Raw genomic sequence first — 19,124 nt, forward strand, 5'->3', positions numbered from 1 at the left:
ACAGAGCATGCGTCACATTAACTTCATGAGGTATTAATTACATTTAGGAATCAACTCCTTCTACAAACAGCATTTCAGGAATTATAGTTTGTCTGCAGATAGTAATTTTTAACTTAAATATATATATGGTGTAATAAATAACTTTTTTTTTTAAAGCGAGAAGGGAGATTAGATTTGTGAAGTTGTTGATGTTTCTCCTTGATTGGCACCGTCTCCTTGTGCCGAGTGAGTCAGAAACTGTCCTGTAGCTCCAATGTACAGCCTGGAACGCATTGGCCACTTCTGCAAGAGAAGAGACAAGGAGAGCGCTGAGACACTTTGCATCTTTGCAGTCCGAATGCAGCTCTCAGCAAAGCTCTACATGGTGTTGGAATCACAATACAAGGAAATAGGAAACTGTTGCTATCGCCACAAAGTTCCCATTTTGTCATTTGTTGGAAAATGTCGCTGGAAGCCAGGTAAGGGAACCTCAGCCTGGGTATCTCCTTTGGTAATTAATCGTGAGGCACCGCTCCCAGCTCTCCCGGGACCCAACAGACAGGAGCAGGCCACGCTGAGCAGCCGTTGTACCGCCGCCTGTACAGGAGATGCTCTGCTGGTAAAATAAAACAAAGCATTCCTCCTCTCTACGATGCCAGGGATACTATGGGGACACACCAACACCTGCAGAGATCGGCCCCCAAAATACCAATTGCAGCTCCAGGGCTGCGAAAGACCATGTGTTGGAGGGAATTTAATATATTTGCTCCTTGGTGGTCTCCAGCACTGACTTCTTGTTCTTTGTCAGCTCCAGCGATTTCAGATGAGACAATTCATCTTTCCATTCACTGGTTATTGGAAACATCAGATACATATCAGTGTTAAATATTTATTCTTAAAGCTGCAGTTTCTTAACCCAAGCAAATTAGTTACTGCCAATGGCCCTGCAGTGACTGCAGCTGGGTTCCCTTCTCTTGGGACGAAGCATTCAGCTCCAGTTTGATCTGCTGAGTTCATCATTAGAGAGGTGGATGTTTGAAAAGACAACTTGTCATGCACATCAGATGCAAAACCAGCTGAAACGCAGCCAGCATGTTCCAAAAGAATACAACTTTTTTTAAGACACTTTTGGGAACAGGCTGGGTAATGAAAGAGAGCTCTAAAAACTAGAGGAGCTTGATAATGCAGTTAAATCTCAGCTCTTCTATTTAAAGACGGAAATAAGCAGCATATTCTCACTTGGAAACACCGTACAATCTCATTCAGGTTTTTTTTTTTTTTCCAAGTGTGATGTTACGAATTTGTCACCAATAAGACATCTGAGTTTAAAGTCACTAATCATATTTTTGGTTTGGTGTACTTGGATATTTTACTCTCCTCACTATTTTTATTTACTGTGCTTGATATACGAGTGTAGTTAAAGTCCTTATCTGTACTGTCTGTCCCATATCCTGCACTTTGGGTGTTTCTGAAGCATGTACTGTGATTTATCTGTCACAATTTTGTTCTAGCACCAATTCAAAAATTAATTTACTACCAGGAATATTAGAAAGATTGGTTAGACACATCAACTCTTTACAAAACTAAATACAGGTAAATGGCACATAATTAAGATTATTAAAAAAATAATTGCTAGATGAATCCAGTATTGCTGTATTCCAGTAGCCCGGGAAATGTGCATCTGGATCATTTAACTGCTGTAATAACTATGAAAAAGTATTTTTCTGCCAGTAATATTTGGCAGCTCATAAAAAGTACTGTAAGAGACCTGTGTCCTTTCAATCTGACCAAGGGAACTAACAGAAGCTACTTCAGACTTATATTGAAATACATCATAATTTTTTTTTTCTTAAATTATAGCATTCTTCTAATTTATATAAAGGTTTTGCATTCTTAATGAGCCTGCTAATCATTTAAATGGCCTCAGAAGCCTACGTTCACATCACGCTTTTTACAGTGACCGACATTGTGAACAAGAAACTCTGTGAATTAGCGACTTTATAGGAACTAGAGATTACTTCACAAATTAATCTTAATTAAAATCATTCTGAATTCATCAGACTCTTAAGGAAAAAAAAAAGGCAAAAAAAGCCAAAACACCCCAGAGCTCTAACTCATTCTCTGAGACTAAAGCCAAAGAAAATACCCCGTGGTATTTGAGTCCCATCAGGCAGTGAGCAATGCATTTGAGAACCGTTTCCAGCTCCGGGTCCCCTCCAAGAGCAGCTTCCCCCTTCCATGTCCCCCTCTGCATCACTGTGATTATTTTTTTTTCCCACAAAGGAAAGAGCAACAACAGTGGATACCAACTAGATGAAATGAATGAACCAGAAAAGCACTTTCATAGAAGGAATTAACACATGGCCAGTAATTAACATTGCCTCCCATACCCTGGCTGCCTGAGCAGGAGAACCAAAGCAGTCCCAGCCGTGGCTGGGGTCGCCGCTGTGGGACAGTGCATCACCTCAACCACGTCCATCTCCTACAGCCAGTTCTGATGGGTTTGGTGGGGGATCACCAAGGTTTCCACAGGGGGAACCAGGAGGTGCTGGTACTCCTCTGGTGCTGCCCTCTGCCTTCACTTCCAAGGGACCAAGTCCCACTAGATTTCCACCTATGCCATATTTGAAGTTTTGGTGCAAAGTCCCTGAAGCTGGAGGGACAGAGCTCCAGGACAACCCTGCTTTAGCAGGGGAGTTGGACTAGATGATCTCTAGAGGTCCCTTCCAACTCTGATGATTCTGTGATTCTGTGATTCTGTGACATTTCCATCAGGCCCCTGGCACCTAGGTGCAACGCTTAGTCTAGGCAGTCTTTTCATGTATTAACTCTGGCAAGGTAAATAAGTTTGAAATCTTTAGTTTCATCTAAGCATCTTGAACACCTATTTACTGCTTCACTGAGAGAAGGTGGTAGCTGCTCCTCAGCCATCCTACCTTGACAGGGTGGAGGTATCCATCCCCTCGGAGGGTACCCAAACCCTCTCCTGGTGGCTCTTCCTCATCCTGAAGGCTGCGAGTGAGGTGCGCGATGTAGGTGGTGGCCAGGAGAAGCACATCCAGCTTGGAGAGCTTGGTGTCGGGCGGCACAGAGGGGAGAGTCTTCTGCAGCTCGAGGAAGGCATGGCGCAGGGTTTGAACCCGGCTGCGCTCTCGAGCGGCGTTAGCTGCGGCAGGTCTGCCCGGCGGTGCTCCAGCCCGCTGCCCAGCCACCGAGGGCGGGCAGGAATTGCTGCTGGCAGCAGAAGGCAGCAGGGAATCGGGCTCCGCACCGGGGCCGGAGATGTCCTCGCTGCTCTCAGCTAAGTGTCCACAGTCCATTGGTGACTTCCCCGGCAGGGAGGGACCTGCAACCGACAAGAGCATCTCTAAAGCCGGCCGCCGCCCCGCTGTGGCAAACCCGACGCTTTCTAAAAACAGAGTTTATCAGAAATGCAAGTGCTGCCCCTGCCAGGAAAAGCCAGGGTGACACTGCGTGGCTCTGCGAGCGGCTTTTCCGCTCACTGCTTATAAATTCGGTATCACACACAGAAGTTAAACTCTTCATAAAGATTAATTTCTTCGGGACAGCATTACACACAGAGGAATTTCTTTGAATCACTCATAGCCCAAAGATCACCCGGCTCTTCTGAGAAAACCCTGCTGGGAGGCAACGCTAAGCAGCACTGCCACAGTAGTTTCCATTCACAACCAAACTAAAAATTAGGCTAAATGTGAATTATTTGTATAATTTGGTAGATGGGATGGTGTGTATATTTTCTATTTGCCTGCCATCATTTTATTGACGGTCTTTAGAGTGAGCAGAGCTCCGCGGATTACAGAAAGAAATATACCATTTTCCAATGCAGCGGTGAATGGAGCCACAGAGCCCCATACTGAGGTTTTGAAGGACGAAGCTTGGTCCGCTCTTTTCAAGGATCGGGAACCGACTTCTGTCCTCCCGCCCCTAATGCTACTCAGGAATTGTCCTACTGACCCTGTAGCGTCTATATTTTCGTACGTAAAAAGCATCTTGTAAACTGGATTTTGGCCATTGGGGGGCAAAAGAACCCTTTGAAAACAACGGCAAAAAAGCTCCTTTTGAGCAAAGCTGCAAATACTGAGGGACGGCAAGGTCTTTTCCCAACTTTCAGAAAAGACGGTCAGTCAGCTCTGCCTGTTACTAAAACCCACGGTCCTTGAATGCATTCAGTTCCACAGTAAAAATGCAATTCAACCAATATTCCCCGAAATGCAGCGCTTCTTAGCTAGAAGAATACCTGACCCCGTTGTCCTTGGTCAAGCAGCCCTTCTACGCCCCTCACGCAGATCCCGGCTCTCACGTGTTGGGAGCGGCTGTTCCTCTGATGGCCCACCTGGACAGCAAGGGCAAGAACAAGTTGTTAAAACTTGTAATTGCATTCAAATACGGTGCCATTGAAGAAATTTAAATAAAATTGCTGCACGTGAATGACGTGAAATCTACATTTACAAAAATTCGGCCTTATTTTGCAAAGCATTTCAACCACATGCTGAAGTCCCACTGATGTCCCTCTGCAACTGCGGCCAATAATGGCAAAAAAAACCCAACAAGATAATGAAGGAAGTCACTGATTTATAGCAGAGAAGACGAAAGGTTTCTAAACAACCTTTTTTTGCAATGCTCTAATTTGATGGTATTCAGAAGACATTATTATTTTTGGTGGTTTGATTAATTTGCTGGTAATCTGATGGATTTTTATGAGGTAATGTTCACTTAAATAGTACAGTTTAGACGGAAATTATTTGTGAAATACTCTCTGTGTGTTATAACCAGAAACCAAAGGAAAAAAAAAATCTCATTATTCATTTTTAATGTCATAAATATGACCTATATAAAATAAAACTCACATTAAGTCTACATGAGCTTGTCTTGAGTGAGTGCTGAAAAACGGTCCTTAAATTGGCTATTTTGTTTAACTTAAAATAAAACAAAGGTCCCATGTGCTTTTTTTCTTGGTATTTTCTCACTGTGTTTAGTCACAGTTGGATCTAGATGCGTTTTAGTGGCCAAAAAAAATCACCTCTATTGCCACTGCTCAATCAATACAGTCATGAAATACAGCAGAGTCGTCTATCGTTTCAGGTTAATCAGCAGGATTCCTCATTTGCCATTCCATCGAAATCCCACTGAAACAAGGAATTCTTCCCTGATTACTGGAAAAGTCCTAATTACCCACGGATACAGACAGACTGGGTTAGTATAAATACCTGCCCATTCACAGAAGCACAGGACCGAAGCTGGTTTACACGCAGCTTTGATTTTGCCGTGCTGGCATATAACCAAATTCAGCACTAGAATGATTTGAGTATATAGAAATGCACATACCTAAAAACCTCATTTCCTTGGGCGCCCCTTGAAGTAGAAGTTTCTGTTTGAGGAGCTTCACATCTACATGGGATTAAATCCTGGGCCTGCAGAAAAAAAAAAAAAAAAAAAAAGGCAAAATTTCAGCTGTGGAGATGAGAGATTTCACTCTGAATTAGTTCCTTCACTATTAGATTTTCCCATCAAGTACATGCAGCAATACCCAATGGCCTGGGAACGTCCACGACGCAGAAACACAGGATCTACTGTAGGTATGTCCATGGGCATAGCCGAAACACGGTGGTTCCCAGGCGAGGATGGGGTTTGCTATGCAGTGGGGCTGGGCAGGGTCACTTGTCACACTGGTGTTCTGAGTGCTGCGCTCTCTGTACAGCCAGGAGCCACCCAAACCTCGTGGTCCAAAAAACCATTGCTGAAAACGAAAGTAAATCAAATGCCTCCGGGCAACAGGAGGTTTCCATGTCATCTCCTTTAAAATTTTACAAGAAAGAGTTTGGGCTTTTTGTTTGTTTGGTTGGTTTTAAGATAATTAATTTAAGATAATTTAAAAATAATTAATCTAAGAAATTTTTTTTAAGATTTTTTTTTTTTAATTTTTTTTTTGCAAACACCCACTGGCTGCCTGGTGCGCAAAGAGCCCTGGAAACAGGTGTGAAAGTCAAAGTATTTATATTATTTCTCCAGCATTTCTATTGCAGTGTTTCTAATGCAGGCAGACGCCTTTGTGTTTTTACATGACTTTACCAAAGACACGATCGGTTGGAAATCTAATTAGTTTATCAAAGAGAACGGCGTAGCAGTTATTTTAGTCCTATATTCCATGTGAATGAACCGGCAGCCTGCCCACACGGAGAAGGAAAAGACGGAAAACGCCAGAGCGGAGTAGGCAAACTGGGAACAAACAGGTGGAAACCTCAGATAAAACTTGTCCACAGCCTTTTCAGTTGTTCCTTGGGGGGGAAACAAACAAACAAACAAACAAGCAAAACCCAACCAAACCATAGTGATTCGAGATTATTTTGCTTCGTTTTAAAAAAGACTTTGCCCTTTGCGTAACTCCGGTAGCCCTTAACGAAAATACCCCGCGGTCCCCAGCCTGGGGATGCACTTACCCTTCCCGTCCGCGGCGGTGCGGAGCTGTGCGGTGCGGGTCTGCCCGGCGCAGCCCCCTCTCCTCCCGTCCCGTCCCGTCGCGCCCCGTCCCGTCGGGCCCGTCCCCGCGGCGCCGTTTATAAGCCGGGGCTGCCGGTGTTTGCGGCGGGGCCGGGTGGTACCGGGCCGCCGGGCTCTCCCCCCGCCCTCCCCTCCAGCCCCGGCGGCAGCGACCGCCCCTTCCCCGGGCGAGTGGCTCATTAATCACGGAGCTGTCGGGGCGGGGGGGGGCGGCATCGCCTATCGCCTCCCTGCCGCCCCCTGCACCAGCAGCGCCCGGGGGTCGCCCCCAGATCCGTGCCGGGCCCCGCCGCACCGGGGGAGAGGGAGGGGGGCCCGGGGAGGAGGGACCCGCCGCCCCGCGCTGCCCCTCGCCGCGTCCCCGATGTTTTTCTTAGGATAAAGTAACGGGTTCGCTGGAGGAGAGTAATTTAATCGCCGGATTGGGAGCTCAGGCGACGGCTTGTGAAAAGCAAGTCCTTTCTCTCCGCTCTGTCGCCGCTTCTGTGGCTCCCGGAGCTTCCCGGGACGGGGAGGGGGGTGTCCCCCCCTCCAGGGCGAGGGTCCGTCCCGCAGCCGCCGGGGGAGCGGGTCGTGGCGCCTCCCGTGGGGACCGACCCACACGCGTGGGTGGAAACACGGTGGGGAGGGGGGCGGGGGGGGGATAAGGCGCGACCGGGCGGGCAGAAGGGGTGATTTAAAAGTGAACGGGGAGCGATTAAAAATTAGTAACATTAATGTGAAGGGACAGTAAAAATAAATAGCGGGGCTATAGAATTAGCCCAGGAAAAACATTTTGAGCGGAGCCTGATTGCGCGATAACGCAGACACAATAAATCAAGCCTCGGGCGCAGTAGAAAAACAAAGTCTGAGCGATCCGTTACCGGGTTTGCAGCCAAGAAAATTAAGGGCTTAATCTTCAGCGATAATTGGAAGTCCCGGGAAGGGGCGATTTAGAGGCGGGAGGGACGAGGCTGGACCCGACGGGGGTGGGCACCTGCCCCCGTCCTCCCCCGTTGCCCCAGTCCCGGAGGGGACCCGCGTCCTTCCCGCGGGGCTGCCGCAGCCCCCGCCGCAAGCGAGCGCTGAGAAACCGTCCCGCGGCTAAAACCTCCTGGAAATTCGCTCCGGCAGCCTCCAGCAAGCAGTTCTTGAGCGATTCCTTAAACTTGGACTGAAAACACCCTCGCTGACACCGTGGCGTGACACGGGAGAACCCATCCCGGACTCCCCGGGGAGGGGGCGAGTTGCCTGCCGGCCCCGGTTGCCCTGGGGCTCTTTTCAGTCTGTAGGTGCCAAACGTGCGCTGACTGGGTCCAGTACGTAAGTCTGGGGATCAGCTCTCCCGTACCCCAGGGAGGTGTCCTAGGTCTGCCTGCCCGAGGAGCGTCTACTCCAAAAGCACTTTTAACGAGACTTTGGGACCCTCAGCAGGGTCAGTGTGTATGGATCAGTGATGGACAGAGGACTTCACAGTAGGTGTCCAGAGACTTCCCAGCCACCCTAAACTACTGAATCATAAGCACTGTGCTCTTCTTCTCTAATGTAATTAATGACACAAAAGGATGTTGGTTTTTTTTTTTGTTGTTGGTTTTTTTTTTTATGTTCCCATTGTACATACACTGTGTTCAGCCTCAGTGCAGGAAAGCCAGTAGAAGTGGAACAGAAGTGGTGGAACCCCATTAATGTCTTTTGACAACTCCAAATTCAGCTTTCTGCAAAGTGCAGTTTGAGAGGTTGCATAGTGAGATTTGTGAGTGAGGTTTAGAGAGGCCACCCTGGCTGCCAACAGTTCTCAAAGAAGATGTGCTTTAGATATATTAAAAAAAAACCCAATAGATATAAGGACAGTTGCTCTTTGCCCCATCAAGACTTTCTCCCACCAGAAGACAACTCCTCCATTGTAACCACAGAGATCCAGTGATTATATTATTGTATCAATCCACTATTTAAGTCCAAAGACATAACAAGCTGCTGCAGCTGTTTCTTCTTCTGCTTTCCCAGCTAAATGTCTGAGATTACTTTCCTGCCTTACCTTCCACAGCATATTTCAAATCTGAGGAACGCCAGATTTCCAGTGTGATTTAGGTAAGCAAAAGTTCTACCAGAGACAGAATGATGTTTTTCCAGGTACACTTTGCTCCCTTCATGTCAAATTATTTTCTGGTTTTACAGCTCCAATTCAGCATTAGCATTCATGGTATTTCTTTCCAATTTGTTCATTTTCTTCCGTTCCCACTTTGGTGTTAGGACGTAACAAGTAGGTTTGTCTGCCGGAACCGTGAAGTGTGGCTATCGGTATTGCTGACGGACCAGCAGAAACGTCACTCGTCCGAGCAAAACACCTACAGCACAAAGCCACACACGAGCTGTGTCTGGTCAGGTCCCACTGGTTCCAGTTGTAGCTTGAGAGGAAATCAAAGGTGAGACACAGTGACGGGAGAGTCAAAATAGGCTGACATTCAGAACTTCTGCTTCAGGTGGAAAACTCAAAATTTCATAGTGGGAGTGCATTACAAACCCAAGTAAAAATTTTGAAACTCTCCAATTAAATACTTTTTTCCTTGCTTCTGAGGCATGTTGGCAGTGTATTGTAGGACCACAGCATATTCTGCAGTTATGTTAAATATATTATAATCAAGTGCAGCAAAAGACTTTTTATTGTATTTCCTAAATTAATAAAGGTAGAGCTGCTTCTTAATACTGGTGTACTAGAACACAGCAGTGCTTCTCCAGTATGGTATAAGAAAGATTTTAACATTGAAAAAGAAAATAGGACAAACATTTTTAATTTCATCTCTCCTTCCAAATTTGCTGATCAAAGTAGTTTAGCTTCTGAAAATGTTGTCTTAATCAAAATTGCATTTTAAATTACAGTCTTTTGATGAACATTTTCATTAACAATCCTAAAACAATAAAAAAGGGGTTTTTCTTGCTTTCTGTCCCCCCTTTAAAATTGTCCTCTCTCTAGATTTTTCCATCCAGTCATAAATCCAAATTTTTTAAAATAAATGTGGGGGTTTTTTTCATAAAATCATAAAATTCTGAGGCGAGTTGCAAAAAGGAAGCTTAAGTGAGTTTAATATTCCATTCTATCAGCTCACACCAAGAAGCAGACATCCACTTTTCTCAGTAATAAACACTTTAAAAATAGATCTAAAATACCTATCAGAAGGGCCCCATTCCAGTGTGTGTGTACGTGTGTGTGTACATAAGTGTTAGAGCATAATATTGAGACTTAGTCTTACATTATTTTAAAAAGACTGAAGTCTTTTTAAAGACCTGGATACCGAGATCCTACTGTAATTCCATTTCACACCCAGAGATATTTAAGGAAATACTTCAAACCCATTCTGTTCTAGATGACAAGAGAGGTGTCCCATTTGGAAGGTCAGCTCAGCCGCTCTCACTCTAGGAGAAGAGGAAGGAAAACTGGGGTGAAGGATGAGAACCCCAGGAGACCTGGCTCACAGTCTGCCCTCGCTGGCAGCTGCATGAGAAGCACGGTGTGGCAGCCAGGGCGAGCGGAGCGGGAGCCCAGCAAGGTAAGGGCTGGCTTTGCTGGAGAGAGAGAAGTGTGAGTATTTATGCCTCAAACAACAGTGTGAATGATGGCGCTCAAGGGGAATCGTAGACTTAAGATGCAGGGGTTTACAACGGGCCGGAGAACGGGACTGAACATACATGTACGCGGCTGGGATGTAGCTAAGCGATTACAGAATATAAAAAGTGAGAGGGAGATCAGATCCAGAGAGAGCGAGACCTGCTTTGCTGTTTCACCAGCAGAAGACTTTGATAGGGGTTTGCTGTGAGTTGTTTGGCTGCAGGAATCTCTGTGTGAAACACTCTACAGGGAATAACTCATTCGGGTCTTAAATATTTTATGTAATGTACAATAAACTAAAATCTTAAAGCTGGAAATATTCAGAACCTGTGAAAAGTAAGTCATGCTGTAGATGGCTTACTGGCATAACACACATTGAGAATACTAAAAATACACCAAACGTTTTTAAGTGGGTGTGTGGAAGGTAGAGGGAAGTGTAAGGGTGGAAAGGCTTCCCCAGGTAACGCTGTGCTATAGAGATCGGGAGGTGACTTTCGCATGTGCTGCACTGAGTCAGAAATCCAACAGCTGCCGCTTCAAACACGTTCACCAAAAGTATTGACATTCTTCTCTGGGAATCGTCTAAAGAAGAAGCAGCTTTTTTAATGTATGTTTTTCTGCGTTCTGCCTGAATATCGTTGATGACGACAGCTAAACCAGTAAGTATCAAGCCCAGTTAATACTAATTTCAGTAATGGACCAGTAATGACAGCTACACATCAGAGCTCTATTTGTTGTTTTGTATTTTCTTATTCTGATGGCAATTCACTCAGCTTTAGCAGAAGCAAGTTAACCTCAAGGTTATAGTAACACTCATTTACTACCTTAGTTTTGAAAATCTGTTTCTTTTATAACGAAGATAAAGGTCTTGTTATTCAAGGGGAGAACTCATGCAGGAGTTAAATTTATTTGAACTGTCTTTATCAAAGGGCAACAAAATATCAACGATAGCAAAATACACAAAACATTGAAAGCAAAAGACAGATCCTGATTTCCTTATTCAGGAAAAACTCCTTTCTTATCTCAGAGAGGGTCTCAAGTGTAAGACATTGAGCTGACATTCACCAGAGAAACACCATTAGGAAAGGTTTTATTCAAGGGGCAATTTGCAATCTGGGCTTTCCTTTCCATATCTGTACATTTAGAATTTTCCTATATCAGAAGTCTTGAGCATTCATTTAATTACTCAAACTAGTGTAAAGCAGCCAACTTCAAGTCCCAGTTACTTAAATTTGAAGTAAAATTAATGTGTAATACTCCCAATCCAAAAATTAATAAGCACAGTTATCATTAATCTTCTAGTGCCCTCTTTCCTAACTATTCCACATTATTCACCAGAAATTGGAAAAATCCAAATGATGGAAATTATTTTTTAGGACTACCAGTCTCAAAAATCTTGAAGTAAGAGACTGTAAGCATGCCTCTGCATAATTGCTGAGAGTATCATATATGGAAAGCCGCAGTAAGGTATTCATGTCACAAACTAGGTAAGACACGGGTTAAAAACAACTCCTTCAGGAAGTTTAATAGGTGACCAGTTTAGCCCACCATGTGCTGGTGTTTTGACATGCTATTAATACAAAGCATTGCTTCTAAATAAATAGGCAGTCACCTTATTTTTCTGAATGCGCTCAAAAGGCAGTGTTAAGTTCAACATACTTCATTCTGTCCGGTTTTGAGATTACAAAGACGCAGATAATGTATCCAAAGACATGCCAATATCTTTCTTTTACTGTATGATTTGAGAAAAAAAAATAATCCAGTAATGGCCAAATCTTCACACCCTGTAACTTCTGGCTTTTAGAATTCAACTTACTTCTGCTGTTACTTCAGATTCCTCCTCAACCTACATCAGAGAGATCAGAGAAGACAGATGAGATCATCATGTCAGAACCACACCGAAGCCCCTATAACTTCTGTCTTCATTAGCTCTTCCCAGGACCACACAACATTTCTACAAAATTTATAATCTGTGTTACCAAAAACTGCAGATAAAAAAAAAGTCTGTACCTGTTGCGAGGATATCAACTGATGCAATGAAAGCCCCCTTTATTCCCCCCAGTGCCAAACCTGAGGGCAGACTAATCTGAAGTGACATAATCATGACAATTTGGGGTATTATACTCTTATTATTAAACTGACTGGCTTTTGCCACACAAGAATTTTGGCCATATAAATTTGTACCAAATACTGATAATTTTCAAGTTCCACAAGAAATAAAATCTTAATAATAATCAAAGCAATTTAACATACAAATGAAATCAGATAAGACTCAGTCTTTTATTCCAAAACATTTTACTACAAACTGCGTAACTGATTATACCCAACTTTACTGGACATATAATTAGTGATTACTATGACAGCCTAATATATTAACTCTCCAAGAAAGGGAGATCTTACTGCTCCAAATCTCTTTTTGAATTAAAGTATTAGTCTATTACACGGATCATTTCACAGCTGGCTCTGATTTATCTTGGTTTTGATGCAGCAGTTAATTCTGCTCAGAATTAAGAGAACAGAAAGACGTAGTCAGTCATTTCTGCAGTCTCTGGTTACAGCGCTATTTGATTGAAGAGGTAAGGTTTAAATATGTATTTTTTTAGCAGTGAACTCCTAGAATCCTTCAAGGCCACGTGACTTAAAATAAAACCTCACTGTTATTTTTTCCTGGGAAAGTAAAATGTATTGTTTACAGTCACAATATATAACAAATATCATTTATGACTGTAAATAAGCAGGTTCACATATTAATTGGTTCCCCTATGAGCTCTGTTAGTCTGGATAGCTACTTTGCACAATACACTGAGATAAAAAAATCATAAGAAAAACAAGAGCCTTTCAGATCCCTTATTTTTATCAATTACCAATTATCAATTTCCCATATTAACAGATCATGTGTCTGAATCCACATCCTGAAAAATCAATGGGCACATCTCATTTTTTTGGCTATTTTTTTGGCTATTTTTTTTGCTTTCTGCCCCAATCTCAGAACTTTTGGATTGTGTGGCTTTTATAGCTGCATCATAGGCAGTTGCTTTATACCTGCACATATAAAGAAATACTATGGCATTAAATTAAATTACACTTTGCACTATTTTTAATATGACGTTTAAGAAAAATAGGAATTTTTCATCAGTTCCTGATCTAAAGTTCAAACATGAACCTTAGATCAGTAACTCAAACAGTGTATGTGTACACAGTGATTACAAAGCTTATGTATCTATACATACATTCTGATTATGGTCAGAGCAGTGCCAAGGAGAGGTGTTCGGGCACTGATGCCTTATTTTTTCCTCTTTTAGCACTTCTAACACACCAAAAAGCTACAACAGTACTGTGGACTGTTCTGAAATCCTTAGAATCTTTACTGGCAAGGCCTGGTCTCACACCTCCTAGGTCCTAGGAAGTTTTTGGTGGGAAGAAATACTACCAACAGTAGACGATTTAGGAACCACTAAGGCAAATCTGACATATCCAAGTCTTTACAGCTGGATGGGATGCATCCCAGGGCCCTGGAATTGAATTTGAGGAGGTATAGCTGTTACTAAGGAGTTAGCAGTTGCGATGCTGTCCTCCAAAATGTAGCAGCTCATCTTGCTGGATTGAGTTTTCACCTCAAGTTTGTTAAAGCAGCTGCTTTCAACTTCTCAGGTATGGGATTATGCCTACAGAATGTGTTACAGGATACAGGAAGGCAAATATCAAAACAATGTTTATATTATTGCAGTAAATTAGTTTATTGGAACTGACTTCAACTGAATAGCTTCCAAGGTTATACTGAAGTTACCACAGAATTTATTTATATATTCCTATTCAAGTAGCAGTCTTTTTTTAACCTCAAATTATTTTTTAAAACTCCTATCCAGGTATCTGTTTTAAAAACCTGACAACTGAGCATTATTTCTTTACTTTGTTAATTTGATTCATACTTTGTGTAAATAATGTGATTTTTATAGTTTTGTAAATTAGTTACAATAAAAAATGTGTAATGCTAATGCAGCAGACTATAAATGTTATGAAGTTTGGAGTTTTTATCTCAACAGTAGTCTGTAAAACTACTGACAGCAAAGATGCAAGGATAGGAAAAAAGTAAATTCTGCATACTGTATATCTGTTTCATTAATCTAGGAATTACTAAAGTGAACACCTAACACCTGAAAAATACATACACAAAGATTTGAGTTTGCTTTTTGTTTATTTTAATGTCCTACTGCAGTGCTTCATTGCTGATACAATTTTGATGGAGCCATTTACAAGATGCAAATCGCTCTGAAGTTACTGAATAGCCCTCTCTATAGATACATTCTGTTTAAAATGTTACTGACCTATGTTTGGACCTGATGATCTTAAGTGTCTTTTCCTACCTAAATGATTCTAAATATTCATGTGTTTTATGTAGAAGGTTTCAAATAGTCTGGGTTTCAACATTCTTGAAAGTGTATTACAGCCTGCAGACCCAGATGTGCCCTGGTAATGTTTTGACCTACTACTGGCTTGCACGTGCCATTTGGTCTTCTAAGGTCTGGGAAACAGCACTATCTCCTGGAAGAGGCAGCAGAGTAATGCAAGCAAATGTGCTTCTGACAGCTTGCCAATCAGCGGCATATGCCTCCCAACAAGAATGTGTCTATATGGTATCTGGTCATCTGGACATGTAGGAGTCCCTGTGGTCTAGCGGCCAATCTGCTCATCAGGAGATGTGCACTCTCTCCAAGTGATTTGAAAAAAGTATTCTTTTCAAGGGCACAGGGGGTCTATTAGTGCCTGTGCTCTGTTACTGTATTTTAGAGCCTTTCTCTTTCCCAGTTTTGGGCACAGCCAGCATCACAGAGTAGGGAGGCATGGACATAGGAAAGAAAAGATAATTTCCAAATCAGTAGTCTGCAAGTAAATAGCAGAATTCATGGCCAAAAAGGGATGCCTTTTATCACTGTCTTTGAGATGTCGAATGATGTGGCAGTGTTAAGTACTACAGATTTGGCATATATTAAAACTACTTCTTTTTCTTTTTTTTTTAATTATCACTACTGAAATTTAAGTTTAGAGAGAAGATAATGCTGTTTTTACATAATCTTGCAAGTTTGTAATGAGAGTTATATTTTTCCTTGTAAACAGATTGAATGCCATGAATTATCAACGGCAGAATCACTCAGTACCACATTCAGCTGAATTAATTCAACAAGACTGTAAACATGCATACAGAAAATACCATGAAGATACACAATAGTGTAACATTAATTATGGTCCTACAGACACACTCACACTCACCTTTACAGGTATTGAATATCTCCAGAAAAAAAGAGACCCAATCACTAAATTGGTGAATTGCCTGCTGAGACCTTACATGGGCCACAGTAACCAGAAACTGTTTATACCTGATCTCCATTCAAATAGCTCTGCTTCAGCAACACTGTTTAATTTCAGAACTTCGCTTCATCCTTACACTCTATCTAGCATTACAGTGACTCCCCTCATATCCCATATCATGCCTGAATAATTCAACAACAAGTAAATTCCTTACATTTCTCTTCCACAGCCTTCATCGCTAATTGCTGATTGATACTTTCTAGACCTCCTCACTGAGATGTTTGCATATTTTCCTTCAACAGCACCACCAAGGAAAGGCAGTGAGATGGGCTGTAACTGCTGGAAAACGCACTCCATGTCTGTTCTAAACACACTCTCAGCTCTGCCAAAGTGCTCCAGCTGGTATCTCCAAATATTTAATGCACAATTCTGAATACAGTTGGAGTGCTTGTAGGCTATTCAGTGGATAAAACCAATCCTAGGGCACACAGCTAAAACTGCACTGGTTTGTATCTTAACTCCGTATGTCTCCTTTTTCTGAAGCCAAGGCTGAAAATATTTTTTATTTTTCAATTTTTGGAAGTCTGCTGAAATTGATATACACTAAGATAAAAAGATTTAAGTCACCTGGAGGTAACATATTCCCCCACTGCCCTCTCAAACGAGAGAACTATATTCGGTAATACGAAATAAACATATGATTATAAAAGTTATGTTTTGAGTATACAATCGTTATAATCTCAGTATCAGCCCCCCCCAACTGTCATATAATAGGCCTTAATAATTCTATTATACCAGTTAGATTCATATAAACAAAAGCCCAGTATACATGCAGAACATGTATGTTCTTACTTGACAAATGTACAGACCACACAAAGCGCCTCAACTCAAGGCATTTATAAATATTTAAATAAAGAAATAAATACAATGTTGACAAGAGCACTGGCTGAAGAGCTAAGAAGAGTGGGAACTAACATTGCTCACTGCAAGTTCCTTCCATGTGAACTAGAACTTGAACTACACAGGATGCGCATGGTCGCTAGGAGAGTGGCTTATGATTAGTTAGCACAATCCAGTGTACTTATTATATGCTGACTGTATCACTTAAAGATATTACGATATTGCCAATTACATAGCATACATTGGAGAGACAAAAGGTGACTTTCCCACCAAATTCTGAATTGCAAGCCTACTACGATATTTAATTCCATGGGTAAGGAAATGCGGGCAGAAACTGGTGGTTATAGTTTAAGTTTACAACATCAAAATTTCAACAACTTCTCTACTCAGGGAAAATTAATAATGGTGTATCCCATTGGAAGGTATTAGGTATCTTTAAAATAGTTAAGTGATTTGTTTTCTTTTAATTACTCCCTGTCAATATCCATAATTCTCTCTAAATGTTCAAAACTAACTTAAAATCCAATATAAAATTGCTATTGTTTTTATATCATCAAAAAAGAAAGATTAATGACATATTTCAGTAATCTAGTAATAACTGGCTTTTTTCATTGTTCAAGCTGTATGTAATCCTCAGTGGATCTTAGATGTAGGTTAAAAAGGTATTTAATGCCTGTTTTTCAGTTGCCAAGGTCAAACATCACCTAGCATGTATAGGGAAAGAGGAAACATCTGTTGGAATAATTTATTTGACTAACACAGAGGGTAGGATTAAAATTCGCTAGTTTCTTTGGTCCAATACTAAATTTCAATTGAACAATACAGGTATTTGTTCAGTTTGACAAAATTTCCTTGCTTTACATGTAGGCACATTTATGCATATCCCTAATTACTGGATCTGGCAAGGGAATACTGTGATTTGACACTATTTCATATCCACCTATACTCTGAGAATGAATATTTCTGCATGTCGAGTTATTTTTTTTCCCCTAAAAGAAGCATTTTAAAGAATTCACAAACCTCTAACTAATTCCCAAGACTCTCTGGTTTCCATGGAATTCCCCTAGTAACAAGATTAGAATATTTCTCAAGATCAGTGATTACACATGAAATTGTAACATACAGCAACCTTCAGTGTTTAAGATAAAAGTCCCGCTTAAAAGTTTTTTGAAAATATTAAACACATGCCATCAGATTGTAGTTTATTCCAACCCTTATGTGGATCAGAGTAAAATCTTCTAGACTAATAGTAGAAAAAAAAAAATCAAAATCACTCCAATTGTTTAATTTGCAAATGTAAATTAATAGAAATATAGACATTTTATTCCAATCAAATAAGGACGATGCAATCTTTGCCTTTCTAGGGTCAAAAGTGATTTCAACAGGGCCAGGATTGTACTCCAGCTTAATCCTGGGAAAATTTTTGTCAAGCAAAGAAGCTCAACAACTGGACAGCTTTTTAACATAGTAGAGTAGTATCAGAATGCTTTATTTCAAAGGAAATAGTGGAAGTTCTTACACTGATGAAAATAACTTTTGGGAGGTGCTGAACATGCGTGTTCCATCCTTTATTAGAACTAAGGGGAATCGTAAATGAAAAGTGTAGTTTTATTCAGCCTGGCCTAAAGACAGAATGCTAATAAAGATGAAATGCAGGCTGACAGAACACTGAACATGTGGATAAACTCATTTTACAATGGAATTAAAAGAAAAAAATGCATGTTTGTATGGCATGAGTATTAGGCTGTACCCCTCTAAATTTCACAAGCCTGGACTATTCACTGGGAAATAATCATGTAGTAGTACTGGGTTGTGATAACTAGTGCATTGTGCCTGCAGTTCTTGTTTTTAAACTTCTTCACTTCTGCAGCAGGGAAAAAAAATCAAGAACAGGCACGTATATGACAAGTTCAGCTTCTTTTTAGGCTGGAATACATCCATTGTCATACGCAGAACAAAAATGATACTGTGAAAGAGAGCAGCTCTGTGATTTGTAATTCTTCCCTTCTCAAAGGAAAGGCAGCTATTTTTAATCAGAATAAATAATCATTAGGAACAAAATGGATGGAATGGAAAGTGGTAAGTTGTCAAGAACAAAATAGTATTAAATGTTGGTCAGTTACATTTTCAAACATACTAATAAATTCTGATTTGAACATGAAATAAAACACTACCTTTAGTAACTTAGTTACAAAAGAATACCTGTGTCAGTTTAATTTATTCATTTTATCTACAGCATTGCATAAATGATGATTTTTTTTGTTAGCCAGTACAGCTGATAAATAATAAAACAGGTTAAAAGTAACATTAAAAATCTGAAAGGAGTAATATTAGGTCCCAAATACCGAAATAAACTAAACTAAACTATTACTACAGGTAAATCTGGAAAAACGATAGGTCCCAAACTGCAAATCCCAATCAATAGGTTTTGTTTCCACAAATAGTTGCATCAGAGTTCACAAGGCTGCTTATGTGAGTAAGGAATATACATGCTAAACTCTGAATAGTTTAAATTCATCTAATGTCTAAATGTCTGTAAGGCACACACATCAGATTTTCTTTCTTGATTATCTTGATGGTCTTGAGCTGATGCTAAAGGAAAATGCTAACCAAGTATATAATACACTGGAACATGTCTATTAGAAGTAAGCTATAATGATGAAAAGGGATTATTTCTCCTTTTGTATATTACTGTGTGCATGGGACCAACCTTCACCAGTGTTGTTGTCAGTAACTGCACTTCCAAGAATTAGCTTCCATACCATTTTACCTTAGTGGAAGATTACAATCAAATGCGTATGACAGAAACTAGTGACACTGCAGTAAAGTTATTACT

General features: G+C 41.1%; 1 protein-coding gene across 1 annotated transcript; it reads right to left on the bottom strand.

The window, feature by feature from the left end:
• Nucleotides 1-168: 168 nt before the first annotated feature.
• On the bottom strand, nucleotides 169-3,299 carry TCF24 (transcription factor 24; the record flags this gene model as incomplete). Its single annotated transcript, XM_082480088.1, has 2 exons — nucleotides 169-282; nucleotides 2,916-3,299. 2 exons carry the CDS (start codon nucleotides 3,297-3,299, stop codon nucleotides 169-171), a joined length of 498 nt encoding a protein of 165 aa, XP_082336214.1.
• Nucleotides 3,300-19,124: the final 15,825 nt, after the last annotated feature.

The sequence above is a fragment of the Vanellus vanellus genome, assembly GCF_965231255.1.
Source record: "Vanellus vanellus genome assembly, chromosome: 2".
Taxonomy (NCBI): Eukaryota; Metazoa; Chordata; class Aves; order Charadriiformes; family Charadriidae; genus Vanellus; species Vanellus vanellus.